At 38.9% G+C, this 14387-nt stretch overlaps 1 protein-coding gene and 1 long non-coding RNA gene across 2 annotated transcripts; one reads left to right on the forward strand and one right to left on the reverse strand.

Annotated features, from left to right (window-relative positions):
* Positions 1 to 222: 222 nt before the first annotated feature.
* Positions 223 to 1977, reverse strand: LOC136245274 (membrane-associated transporter protein-like). Its single transcript, XM_066036765.1, has one exon. It carries the CDS (start codon positions 1879 to 1881, stop codon positions 259 to 261), a length of 1623 nt encoding a protein of 540 aa, XP_065892837.1. The 5' UTR covers positions 1882 to 1977; the 3' UTR covers positions 223 to 258.
* Positions 1978 to 8917: 6940 nt separating this feature from the next.
* On the forward strand, positions 8918 to 13359 carry LOC136245282 (uncharacterized). The gene is made up of 6 exons (XR_010695803.1): positions 8918 to 9443; positions 9490 to 9604; positions 12839 to 12886; positions 12941 to 12991; positions 13038 to 13122; positions 13177 to 13359. It is a non-coding gene; the product is annotated as an uncharacterized lncRNA (long non-coding RNA).
* Positions 13360 to 14387: the final 1028 nt, after the last annotated feature.

The raw sequence follows: 14387 nt of genomic DNA on the forward strand, positions 1-14387 counted from the left end.
CCTTTCACTTTAAATTATCTGAGTTGTTGACAGTCCCTACAGTAATGCTACAGGAAATACCTAGCTACCTGGTTAAGAAATTATTCCACCCCATTTAACTCAATTAACCAAGTTAACTTTTCACTACTTGTCGTGCCTGTACAGCCAACCCACACTGCTAGAATTGCCATGCAGTTTGTGACAATTATAAGTTAAATTTAAAAAAAGTTTATTTACAAATCAAACAATTATAAACAATTATCTTTCAACAATTGCAGTTTACTGACTGCTGTCCTTTTTCTTACATTTAAAAGGTACAGTGACAAAACATGCAATAATTGCACCTATAAATGAAGACACACTGGTGATAACCATCACTGACTCTGCTCCACCAATTAAGCTTTTCATAGGACCATTGCTTAATAATGCAACTACTTGTGAGGAGAGGAAAGCAATAATTAGAATTGAACAAGCTCTTCCACTCAAGTTCTTTTCTTTTGGCGACCGTACTTTTCGCAGCAGAATGGAATAAGTGTCATACTCTGACACCAAGATAAAAGGAATTGTTAACAACATTATGGTAGTGTAAAACATAGCAGGAGAAAGAACAAACAGCACAATAACATTACGTGTTACAATCATTATGCCACTTTGTAACATGAGCACAACATAAGAGGTTACCAATGCTAACCTCTTTCCAAGCACTCTGATTAGTGGACCAAGTAATAGTGAAATTAATAGGGAGGAAAGTGCTGATACACCAAAAGCAAGTGAGCCAATTCTTACACCTTCAGTGTAATTTTTATACTCTGTTGAGTTTTCATCAGCAGTGACATCGCCTTCATAAATAAAATCAGCAACATAGTCAGTAAAGAAAAATGTCTGGCTGAGTATTGCTAAAAACCCGAAGAAGAAAGAAAAACACAATATCCACATATGTGATGACATGAAGTATATAAAATGAATATTCTCTGCTAACGAAGGAAGAAAATTACTTTTTGAAAAACATCCTGAGTTCTCTGCATCACCAAGGGCAGAGCTTGTTACATATTCTCCATAGGGCAAAATAGTCATATTATCAACTGACATGTATCTCATTGTTTGTGCACTTTGCCATGTTACTTCAATTCTACTGACAGATTCATCACAGTCACCTGACTCTTTGTTAGACTGTTGATCAGTTATTTCAGTTTCCATTACTTCAGGGTGATTACTGATTTGTTCTACACTCGGAGATGGGGCCGAGTTTGCTGGTGTGCTATCATCACCTATGCGCTGCTCACTAAAACTACATAGTGTAAAAACTAAACAAATTGCAATAACTAATAGTGATAATCCGCACACTATCTTCACCTGTGTGTCCAGAGTGGGTGACCACTCTATAGCTCCTATGGCAAAGCCGATTACTGCACCACCTGATATCCAAAAGGAACTTATTATGTTACCCTTGTTATTATGCTTAATAGGTAGCACATCCAACAGATATGCTTTGGCTGGAGATTGAAGTGAACCTGCGCCAAAGTCTACAAGTGTAGTAGCAATTACAACCAATATCAAAAGAACGACAAATCGCCAGTTTTTGTCTTGTATTGGATCTGTTATGTCTTTAGTAAAAGGAAATACAATTAGACCAGCAATACAAGATATCGTCAGCGCCAATATAAATGGCCTACGCCTTCCAAACCGACTATTACATCGGTCGCTGGCACTTCCAAGGTAGCTTTGGAATAGAATCCCTAATATAGGGCTAAAACATAGTAGCATGGAACCGTAAATTGGTGAAAATCCTTTGTCATAAATGGCTGGCACAAAGTACGCACCTTCAACTGCGTATAAAACATCCACTATACCCCACACACTGTTCAACGCGGCCACCCGTAGCCATAGAATAGCATTGGTCATGTTCAGCAGGGCTGACTTCTCAGTAATAATCAACGAAACTGTATCAGTGTTGGTGACAAGCTAGTTATATTTTAAACTTTACTACGTCCTGATCGTGCGGATTTCAAAAAAGCATTACCTTGTATCGAATCACGCTTTTAAGGTGGCTGTCAAGCGGACAACGGGCGCCCTGACTGTTAGAAACCTTATAACCTTTAAAATCACCGTTATGTAACAAAATACTTAATACTTTATACTTATATTTGTTAATTGTAAAACTCAAAATATATGACTACATAGTACAATATCTACAACATAATTCTAAATCTGAAGGTAATGGACCTTATCCGCAAGTACGTCATAATAGGTAAATGATCGTGTTTAGTGTAGACACTTCGTACGTAATCACTAAAATGAGCTTTGTTTGCGGATTTCAGAACTATTGGATGATAACAGTAAAACGCTAGTTAGCGTGATTATTATTATTATTATTATTATTAAATTAGCAAAGCCCACCAGGGGCAACACGCTAATGTCCATTACAATTACACACAATACCAATCAGATTGTTCTTAAAATTGTCAATATCAGAGATAGGTAGTTGGTTCCATTGAATAATTGTTCGTGGTAAGAAAGAGTATTTGTAAACATCGATTCTTGTTGGTAAGTGAAATAGCTTGAGGGAGTGGTTGGAACGAGTGTATGATACTGGAACTGATGGAGGTATACAACGATCGGGTATGACTATTAACCTTCTCAAAATTTTAAATAGCAAAGTAAGTCGAGTTATTGTCCTTCTGTCTCGGAGACTAGGCCATTCATGGTATGTCAGCATATCTGTTAGAGCAGCTCAGGTATTTCCGACCACCATGTACTTTCGGACGCAATATTTCCTAGAGGAGCAACAAGACTCGATCAATTATTACACTATTATGAAGACCTATGACTATAACCTCCATATATAAAATATAAAAGGATTCGGTTGCATCGTCTGGCTGCAGTGACCTCGGAAAGCCACTGTCCAAAAACGTCGATGCTCGGACAACGACATGTGTGCTCGGACCCCACCCTCTACACCCTTCCCATGCAACTTCAATAGCTATTGTGTGGTAGTGATTGATAGAGCTAACCTTGAGCTACCCCATGATATAAGCAGATTAGATTTTTATTAACTGGTATTGTAGATAGCCGGTTTTTCCCAAAGGTGGTAACTTGATCAAACGTCGGACGCAAAAAATCATTATATTTTCGGACTTTTCATTTATTTGTGATAATTTTGGTATTTTATGCCTTTCAGTAAAGCACTAGCTTAAAAGGCTTTAATTGCAGCAATTTAAACACAGGTATAGGGTGTTTTTCGTCAATTCTAGGTGGAAGAAGCCAAACTACATATAGCTGTAGTATAGAGTAAAGTATCAATTATCGGACAATATGATGTTCGGACAGCTGCCACCCACTTCCTGGAAATCCTGCAGCTTAGGTTATTGTACCAAAAGGTAGGCTACAATAAGCAATAATTATCCTCCAACAATCAGCTTTGCATGATTAAAAGCTTAAGAGTTACAGCCAATAGTATGCTTAGTCCGATAAAATCTATGCTCGGATAAAACTATCAGTTGTCGGACTTTGATTTTTACTACCAGTAAACAATGTCCAATTTATTTCAAATTTGTTTGCTATATACCTGTACTCATTAGCTATTAATGGCCAAAAAATGGTTTCGTTATCTTTAGCATAGAGGGAGTACGAGCCTCCCAATTTTTAGCGGTATTGTCGGACGCCCTCCGCTTTAATTTAGTCATGCCCACCAACAGAGTTCAAGCTTTTTGCAACAAATGCACCAGTGCTAAACCACAGAAGAAGGTAAATAAATATCTTTCAAGAGTAGAGGTGTGTTTTAAAGTTGATATTCAGGATATTTCTATTGGGACGCAGTATTTTTGGCTCCTAAATGAAGGAGATGCACGCTAGGTGGAAAAATGAAATTACGAGGTACAACTTTCTGACCAACCACATTTGTTAGTCTTGGTGCCTCAATCGCGAATACCACCTAGAAATGAAAAGATGTTCCATTTTCTACCTTCTATGGATGTACAAAGCAACATTTTCTTCCTTTTTGTTTCACCCATATAAGGTAGAGAAAGAAAAGCTTTTCAATTTCCGTGACAGTATTTGTGATAGGACACCAAGACTAGCATATGTAGGTGGTCAGAAGGTGGTTTTGCATAACTTCATTTTTCCACCTTGCGCGCATCTCCTTCATTTAGGAGTCAAAAATACTGCGTTCCAATGGAAATATCCTGAATATCAACTTTAAAGCACACCTCTACTCTTGAGAGATATTTATTTACCTTCTTCTGTGGTTTAGCACTGGTGCATTTGTTGCAAAAGCATCCAAACTCTGTTGGTGGGCATGGCTAAATTAAAGCGGAGGGCGTCCGACAATACCGCTAAAAATTGGGAGGCTCGTACTCCCTCTATGCTAAAGATAACGAAACCATTTTTTTGGCCATTAATAGCTAATGAGTACAGGTATATAGCAAACAAATTTGAAATAAATTGGACATTGTTTACTGGTAGTAAAAATCAAAGTCCGACAACTGATAGTTTTATCCGAGCATAGATTTTATCGGACTAAGCATACTATTGGCTGTAACTCTTAAGCTTTTAATCACACAAAGCTGATTGTTGGAGGATAATTATTGCTTATTGTAGCCTACCTTTTGGTACAATAACCTAAGCTGCAGGATTTCCAGGAGGTGGGTGGCAGCTGTCCGAACATCATATTGTCCGATAATTGATACTTTACTCTAGTACTTCTATACAAATTAGCTAAATAATGCCACTCCTCTTACTCATTTCACATTTTTCATATTATTAAAATCAATTTCAGATAGTGGAGGTCAGCAATAAACTGTAACAGTGTGCAAAACCTCGCTACCGCATATATGACTGTTCTATTAGAGTAGTTTATTGGTTGAGTGAATTTCACTTGTTAACTTTTGTGTTGTAAGCTCCTGTATTTTCCTAGAATTTGTTCTGGAGCAAGTCATAGATGTTGGGTCATGCAAACACGAAAACCTGTAAAATTTAAACCAGCGAAATTCGCTCAAAATATAAACTACTCTAGTAGAACAGTCATATATGCGGTAGCGAGGTTTCACACACTGTTGTAGTTTACTGCTGACCTCCACTACCCGAAATTGACTTAAACAATATCAAAAATGTCAAATGAGTATAGAGAAGTGGCCTTATTTAGCTAATTTGTATAGACGTACTATAATACAGCTATATGTAGCTTGGCTTCTTCTACCTAAAATTGACAAAAACACCCTATACCTGTGTTTAAATTACTGCATTTAAAACATTGTAAGTTAGTGCTTTACTGAAAGTCATAAAATACCAAAATTATCACAAATAAATGAAAAGTCCGAAAATATAATGATTTTTTTGCGTCCAACGATTGATCAAGTTACCACCTTTGGGAAAAACCGGCTATCTACAATACCAGTTAATAAAAATCTAATCTGCTTATATCATGGGGTAGCTCAAGGTTAGCTCTATCAATCACTACCACACAATAGCTATTGAAGTTGCATGGGAAGGGTGTAGAGGGTGGGGTCCGAGCGCACATGTCGTTGTCCGAGCATCGACGTTTTTGGACAGTGGCTTTCCGAGGTCACTGCAGCCAGACGATACTACCGAATCCTTTTATTTTTTATATATGGAGGTTATAGTCATAGGTCTTCATAATGTTGTAATAATTGATCGAGTCTTGTTGTTCCTCTAGGAAATATTGCGTCCGAAAGTACATGGTGGTCGGAAATACCTGAGCTGCTCTACATTGTCGTGTTGTTGCTAACTAGATCTGAACCACGGTTTGTTTAGAACAAAATGAGCAGCCCGATGATGGATCATTTCAAGTTTGTATATACTTGTATTGTGGTAGGGATCCCAGATGGCTGAACAATACTCAATGGATGGTAGTAGTAGTAGTTGTTTGTATAGGTGGTCTTTAATTTCTATTGGGGCAGTGTGCAAGGTCCTTTATAGGAAGCCAAGAAGTTGGTTAGCCTTGCTGCAAATATAGTTGATATGGGGGTTCTAGGATAATCTGTGATGAAGACGGATACCTAGATAGTTATGTTCCAATACTGTATTGAGTGGGATGTTGGACATTTTGTATGTAAAGCTACTTTTGTTGTGATGTAATGTTATTTGTAAAATGTTACATTTAGGAATATTGAACTCCATCAGCCAGTTGCTTGCCCATTTGGTTAAAGAATTTAGATCATTCTGTAGAATGTGATGGTCATTTGGTGTTGCTATAACTTTGTAGAGCAATATTCATTCATTCATTCATTCACTCACTCACTCACTCACTCACTCACTCACTCACTCACTCACTCACTCACTCACTCACTCACTCACTCACTCACTCACTCACTCACTCACTCACTCACTCACTCACTCACTCACTCACTCACTCACTCACTCATTCAGAGTAGTTTCAATACCATGGTAACCAAAAATTACGCAATGGACCACGCCCTAATTGCCATGTTTTTGTACCAGACTGCTTGATGTTGCAAGTTGAATTCCTTGCTAAATTCATGTCAAAACTTATTAATACGTAAGTAAAATAGATTCCAGTGATAGAATAAAGTATGTAGGTGAGTTATTAGGCATTAATAGATACGTACTACCTCTCAACAGGGCAGTTTCGTAGGAAAGAGAAATGCGTAAAAATGGATTTGGTCAAATTGCAACCTATTCACCGCCTAAAGGTGGTTAAAACTAGGGGAAACTTGAAGTATAGGTCTTCATCCAGCACCACAGCATCGTACAACCACATCCAGCCATCCCCGAGTTAGCCTGAATCGCCGGCTCATGTGCTGGGATTCCCACTTCGTGTGAAAAAGCAGATACTAAAATAAGACCGCTAAACTTTAACTGATGGTTGATTTCGACAATAAAACTTAACTCTAGCAAAATTCACCACTAAGAGTCTTCTTTTGCTGGCGTTGTACCGGCCATCACCGGTCTCAGCGGCGTGCCTTTCAGCTCTGGCTAATCCTGGGATAGCTGGATGTGGCTGTACGCTGCTGGATAAAGACCTATACTTCAAGTTTCACCTAGTTTTAACCACCTTTAGGCGGTGAATAGGTCGCAATTTGGCCAAATCCATTTTTACGCATTTCTCTTTCCCGCTACGAAACTACCCTGTTGGTAGGCAGTACACTGTTATAACAGGGGAGTAACAGTAACTATGGGGAGTAAAATATTTTACTCTGAAAGGGGAGTTTGGATTACTAGGAGAGTAACAGTAACCCACTAAGGGTAAAGAGAACTCCAAGTATGTGAAGGCACCAAACTGAAGAGTTCCCATTACCAGCTAGCTAGTAACTAAGGTGAACTCAGTGAGCCAGTATGGCTGAGGCCACATATGAATGAGCCACATGCAGGTTATAGCTGTCTCACTGTGTTATTTTCTCCATTAACTAGCCAGTTCAATTCTAGCCACTCAATGTAAAAAGGAAAGTAATTATTTAGACTTCCTTTTCAATGGCAGCCATTTACTCATGTTATATTTTACAGGCTAACCAAGACATAGTAAAGGAAACAGATTGTACGAAGGCAGGAGGATGAATTGTTACTCAAGAGTCAATAATATTTGAAATATGTATGTATGTATAATTATTAAATACCATTTCTATTACAAGCGCATTGTTTAGAGTGAAGAGTATTAGATTATGTCTATAGGTGTAACTTTGTTGGGATAGTGCTACTGGGCAACCACCTAAAATATGAGCGGTAGTTGGCCGGTTAGAGTCACAAAGGGTACACTTGGCACCACACTGTATGTGCCAGGGATGCAGGTTTCTTTCTTGTTGAGAGCATCCTCGGGCACTCTGCCTACTGCTGTTAACCTGCGTCGCTGGCACATACAGTGTGGTGCCAAGTGTACCCTTTGTGACCCTAACCGGCCAACTACCACTCATATTTTAGGTGGTTGCCCAGTAGCACTATCCCAACAAAGGTACACCTATAGACATAATCAAGTACTGTTCACTTTAATTTCTCAGTTAATTACTCTCTTTTCTGATAGCCAGATGGTCAGTGTCTATGCGGACCTGCAGGGACATCGTTTTAATGACTCTCCTCCTGAAACCATCCCCTCCAATGTCTTAGTCACTCCTTACAGACCCGATGTTGTCATCTATAACAGACACTCTGCATCGATGGGCATTATAGAGCTTACATGTCCATTGGACTCAATACATCATTTGGAGTCTGCACACAACCGCAAACTTTATAAACCTGAGTATGTACAGCTTTTGGCTGAATTGGATCATTTGAAGATTCCTCACTGCTACAGAACTGTGGAAGTCAGTGTTTTGGGCCATTTTCAACCTAGTTCTATTGCTGCAATTAAGGATGTGATAAATTTTACCCGGCAAGTATCCCTATTTTCCAAAGGAAGTGCTAGAAATCTTTTGTTCAAGATGGCCAGTGCCTCAATTTCTGCTTCACAGAGAATATTTTATGGTAGGAACTCTAAAGAATGGACAATCAACCCGGACTGTTTTTAATCTGTATATAATTTAAGCTGTAACTTTAGTTTTGTACCTAAATTTATAATTTTTTTCCTTGCTATGCCCACTGCTGTCCACTGTTGGTCAGACATGTGGTCGCATGTTGTCCGAGGACACATAATATATAATTTGTTTGTAATCATGCATGTTTTCTCATCAATTATTAATGATGGTTCTCTCTCCCATAGAAACGGCTTCTTTAACAACAGACCTTATTCATTTAGAACAGTACGCGCCCTCTGATGTCACGCGAAGCCATAAAAGGCTCCCTATTTGCCATGGTGATGGTCTTTAGGACGCCATTTCGAGTTCTAAAACTGGGCGAGCACAACGGTTGCTATCATGTTGCCATAGTTATGGTACTGCAAATGGCGAATTTGGCAGAGAATTGTGATGTTACTATGGTTTTGGTACTGCAAATGGCGAATATTGGCGGACAACTCCTTCGCAACGGATTGTAAGCGCTATGAAATTATTTCAGTGAATAAGGTCTACAGAGCCGTGTTGAGTAGTTGAAAGCAGTTTGCTTCTCTGAGGAATTGTAGTGCTTGAAAAGTGATACTAAAGTGTTTACTTGTTCGTGAATAATTACTGGACGCCGGTTCACTAGAGTATCTCGTTCATTGTTTCTTCAGGTACGTTTGAGCTCATATCTGAGTCGTCTCGTGTGACACACCAGTTTATTAAACTGGCTCCAACGGAAGTCACCGCTACTTGTGAGGGTTTAGGCGCTTTATTGTGACACGGCAGGAATAGTTCAAGACTCAGGGAAAGAGAATAAAATTCGGTGGACTCAGTCGTATCACTGACTTGTACGTACAGTATTTTTCAACCCATCCATGCTCACCACTAGCTACTAGTAGTGAGTGTGTCAGAAGTTGAAGACTTGAGGGAGGAGAGGAAAGCCACCTAGCTTAAACATGGCGTACATATCATGTCCGTCTGCATTCGGTTGACGTTAGCAACCGGACACAATGATATTGCTTGGTAAGGTCAGTAGCCTGTATCATTGTCTTTACATAATTACATGCAGATTCACTGGAATTAACTAGTAAGATGTATTGTCTCAGTGCATTTAACAAGAATCTTTGATACAATGTACATTGTGTGTCTTCGACTTCATCAACTTTCCAAGTTGTTCTTGACCTGTAAGGAGATAATGTTTATCTAATCAAAAACAGCCAAGCTGTAAAAAAGGAGTGCGGCCCTTGAAAAGGCTATGGTGAAAAAGATGTGAAATCCAAGGTGGCGGCCAAGAAATGGCTGTGATGGTAGGTTAATGGTAAAAATTTTAATAACGAAAATTCAGGTGAATTTGGTGCCGCTTGGTCAATTGGCACAAAATTCACCTGAATTGTCGTTATTAAAAATTTTACTATTAACCTACCATCACAGCCATTTCTTGGCCGCCACCTTGGATTTCACATCTTTTTTCACCATAGCCTTTTCAAGGGCCGCACTCCTTTTTTACAGCTTGGCTGTTTTTGATTAGATTTCACTTCTTTTTGTATTTGTATACACCAAAGCCGGCCTATGGCCAGCTTTGGGGCTTTTTAACCTATATAATTTTCTTTTCCACAGGAAATAGAAAAAGATGAAGCAGATTTTATAAATACTTTAACTCATTCTGATTTTATCAGTGAATGTACAAATTGTATATATAATGCAAATATCAAGAGTTCATTATATTATGAACTCTTGCATATATTTATTACATGTCAATTAATCCCCACAGGATAATTTGCAGCTGATCTCTCTACTGGGTAACTTGAAATGTAGCTGAACTCTCTACAGGGTGATCTGCTTGTACGTAGATGAACTCTTTACAGGATTCTCTCTACAGGGTGACTTGACTCTAGCTGAACTCTCTGCAGGGTTATCTGTTTGTAGTTGAATTCTCTACGGGGTGATTTGTTTGCAGCTGAACTCTCTACAAGGTAACTTCTTCTAGCTGATCTGTCTACAGGGTGACTCGTTTCTAGCTGGTCTCTCTACAGGGAGATTTGTTTGTAGCTGAATTCTCTACAGGGTGATTTGTTTGCAGCTGAACTCTCTACATGGTGGTTGCTTTGTAGCTGAACTCTCTAAAAGGTGACTTCTTCTAGCTGAACTCTCTACAGGATGATCTTTTCATAGCTGAACTCTCTACAGGATGATTTGTTTGCAGCTGAACTCTCTACATGATGATTTCTTTGTAGCTGAGCTCTCTACAGGTGATTTGTTTGTAGCTGAACTCTCTACAAGGTGATACTTCTAGGTGATCTCTCTACAGGATGACTTGTTTCTAACTAAACTCTCAACAGGGTGATCTGTTCATAGCTGAACTTTCTACTGGGTGATTTGTTTGCAGCTGAACTCTCTACATGGTGGTTTCTTTGTAGCTGAACTCTCTACACGGCAACTTCTTCTAGCTGCATTGATCTCTCTACAGGATGACTTGTTTGTAGCTGAACTCTCTACAAGGTGATATTTCTAGGTGATCTCTCTACAGGATGACTTGTTTCTAACTGAACTCTCAACAGGGTGATCTGTTCATAGCTGAACTTTCTACAGGGTGATTTCTTTGCAGCTGAACTCTCTGAATGGTAGTTTCTTTTTTTGTAGCTGAACTCTCTACAATGTGACTTCTTCTAGCTGAACTCTCTACAGGGTGACTTGTTTCTAGCTGAACTCTCTACCAGTGATTTGTTTGCAGCTGAACTCTCTACATGGTTTTTTCTTTGTAGCTGAACTCTCTACAAGGTAACTTCTTCTAGCTGATATTTTTACAGGGCATATTTGTTTGTAGCTGAGTTCTCTACAGGGTGATTTGTTTGCCGCTGAACTCTCTACATGGGAGTTTCATTGTAGCTGAACTCTCTACAATGTGACTTCTTCTAGCTGAACTCTCTACAGGGTGACTTGTTTCTAGCTGATCTCTCTACAGGGGGACTTGTTTCTAGCTGAACTCTCTACAGGTGATTTGTTTGCAGCTGAACCTCAACATGATGGTTTCTTTGTAGCTGAACTCTCTACAAGGTAACTTCTTCTAGCTGATCTTTCTCCAAGGTGATTTGTTTGTAGCTGAATTCTCTACAAGGTGACTTCTTCTAGCTCAACTCTCTACAGATTGATTGATTTTTTTGCAGCTGAACTCTCTACAGGGTGATCTGTTCGTAGCTGAACTCCCTACAAGGTAACTTCTTCTAGCTGATCTCTCTACAAGATGACTTGTTTCTAACTGAACTCTTTACAGTGTGATCTGTTCGTAGCGGAACTTTCTACTGGGTGATTTATTTGCAGCTGAACTCTTTGTATGACTGTTTCTTTGTAACTGAACTCTCTACAAGGTAACTTCTTCTAGCTGATCTCTCTACAGGGCAATTTGTTTGAGCAGAACTCTCTACATGATGGTTTCTTTGTAGCTGAACTCTCTATTAGGTACATTCTTCTGGCTGATCTGACTACAGGGTGACTTGTTTGTAGCTGAATTCCCTACAGAATAACTTGCAATGTAATATAATTGAGTAAATTATAAATGCAGCTGAATGCTTTATTAGGGTGACTGTTCTATTAGAGTATCTCGATCTCGCATTTGTTACACGTAGTTGTCTTTCGAATCATAACTTAGTGGTTTGTAATCCGATTCTTCTGTACTACTGCAAGGACTTTCTATGATGATTATTCCAGCTACACACTGATTTTCAGCTCGTTGCTCTAAGCGGTTTGCCTGGTAGACACGAAAACTAATAGTTTTTATTCATAAAAATCGATCGCGTAATTTTGACACAGGTCGGGTTTTGTGTCATATCTCCATGGTCTTTATCCCGATTCCTTTCAAACCACAAAAAGGCACTCCTACGATGGTTGCTCCATCTACATATCAATTTTCAACTGATTCTTCAAAGGAGTTTACCCTGTAGACGTGACAGATCATCGACCTTAATTTACGCAACTAATCGGTCATAACTCCGTGAATGTTCATCGCATTCCCACCAAAGTTGGTACAGAGATCCGCCTTAATGAGCCCTTTAAGTGTGCCACATTTCAGCCCGATCCGAGCACGCATTCGTGTTTTATTGCGGATTTTGCGAAGTGTCCGAAATGAAAAAGAAGTAGAAGAAAAAACGAAGAAATTGAAACGAAATTTTGTTCGCTCGTATCTCGGAAATGGCTGGAGCGATTTTCTTCAAATTTGGTGTGTAGACTCCCCTTGCTGGCCGGCACGTCTGTAGCAAATTTGGTTCCAATCGGATAAGGGATCACAGAGCTAAATAGGTTTGAAAATTGCATTTCCTTTCTTCCTGTTAATATACTCTCGGGTGGCACGCCGGCTTCTTGGGCCGCACGACACACTACCGTGTGTCTTGATAGTTACGTAAGCACATATTTACTTTTTTTAGCACGGATGTCTCAATGTCACTGAGAACATAGATTTTTTACAGCATCCAGTAAGTGTGTTAACATACAGTGACTGTGCATCAATTTGTAAACATATATTACAGGTGCCACAAGAAATCAGTGAACAAATAGACAAACAAAATTATGAACTCCAGGTAGCAAAAAGTGCTGTTTTGCATGATAGCAACTGTGCCTTTTTAGTTTACACTACCAATGCTGCTGGTCTGGCAGAATTGTTTTTACAACTTTGTTGGCAACTGTGTGTGATGTACCTTCAGCCATAAAGGTAACAAATATATGATTGTTGAATATTTCTTTACTATACTGCTACTTGCCACAGCTGATAACATGTCATGTGGCAGGAAGTAACTCCAGTGAAGTGGCAGTGAAGCGTCGTTTGCTGATGATGAAGCCTTGCTACTGATCTCTTTTTTTCAGTGACTTTCCAATAGTATAAAGCTGGATATTGTAAATATTTTGTTACAGTTTTGCTGTATGTCTTTAATATCATTTGAGATTTTATACGGAGTTATGTGCAGAATTTCATGGAGTAAAGCAAATGCCTTGTATGCTTTTGTGAACTCTCCTAGAGTAACTAAAACTCCCTACAATAGATTTTTCAAAGGGTTCCTGTTACTCCTTTGCAGGGTGTTAGTTACTCTCCACAAAAATATAGGGGTGTTAAATCCTCCCTACACTGGGAACTCCCCTAGAGGAGTAACAGTTACTCCTTATTTTTAACAGTGTACGTATCTTTTAATGCCTAATAACTCACCTAAATACTTTATTCTATCACTGGCATCTATTTACTTACGTATTAATAAGTCTTGACATGAATTTAGCGAGGAATTCAACTTGCAACATGAAACAGTGTGGTACAAAAACATGGCAATTTGCGTGTGGTCCATTGTGTAATTTTTGGTTACCATGGTTTTGAAATTGCTCTATTGTTTATTACGTAATTTTAACCGCATTTCGTATTATTCTTAGTACTTGGTTGTATAATTATTAATGGTTATACAAATAGGGTTACAAAAATAAAGTTTAGGCACTAGGCCTTTGTTAACATATCCATATCCTATGTCATTTCAATAATTATCAAGACTTGCTTTGAAAGTAGAGATCGTTTGTGCTGAAACAACTTCTGCTGGCAGGGAGTTCCATGTATTATCACTGTCTGGGTGAAAAAGTTCGACCTTAAAAGTAGACGTGATGGTTTTTTGAAAAGTTTCAAGTGGTGTCCTCTTGTGTGATGCACAGAGCTTAGAGTAAAGTACCTTGACCAGTCGACATCATAATAACCGTGTAAAAGCTTGTAAACTTCAATTAGATCCCCTCATTGTCATCGACAGTAAAGAGAATAGAGCCTGAGTTTTCTTAACCTTGACTCATAACGTAATTTGACCAGTCTGTTAACAAGTTTACTGGCCCGCCTTTGTACATTTTCCAGAGTGTCAATGTCCCGGACTAGATATTGACACCAAAGGTGAACACAATATTCTAGCTGTGGTCTAACATAAGTTTTATACAGGAAGATAAACAATTCTTTAG

The sequence above is a fragment of the Dysidea avara genome, chromosome 2 (assembly GCF_963678975.1).
Source record: "Dysidea avara chromosome 2, odDysAvar1.4, whole genome shotgun sequence".
NCBI lineage: Eukaryota > Metazoa > Porifera > Demospongiae > Dictyoceratida > Dysideidae > Dysidea > Dysidea avara.

What these genes read in the sequence shown, in the direction of transcription:
- LOC136245274 (XM_066036765.1), bottom strand. Translation starts at nt 1,881, where the DNA reads ATGACCAATGCTATTCTATGGCTACGGGTGGCCGCGTTGAACAGTGTG.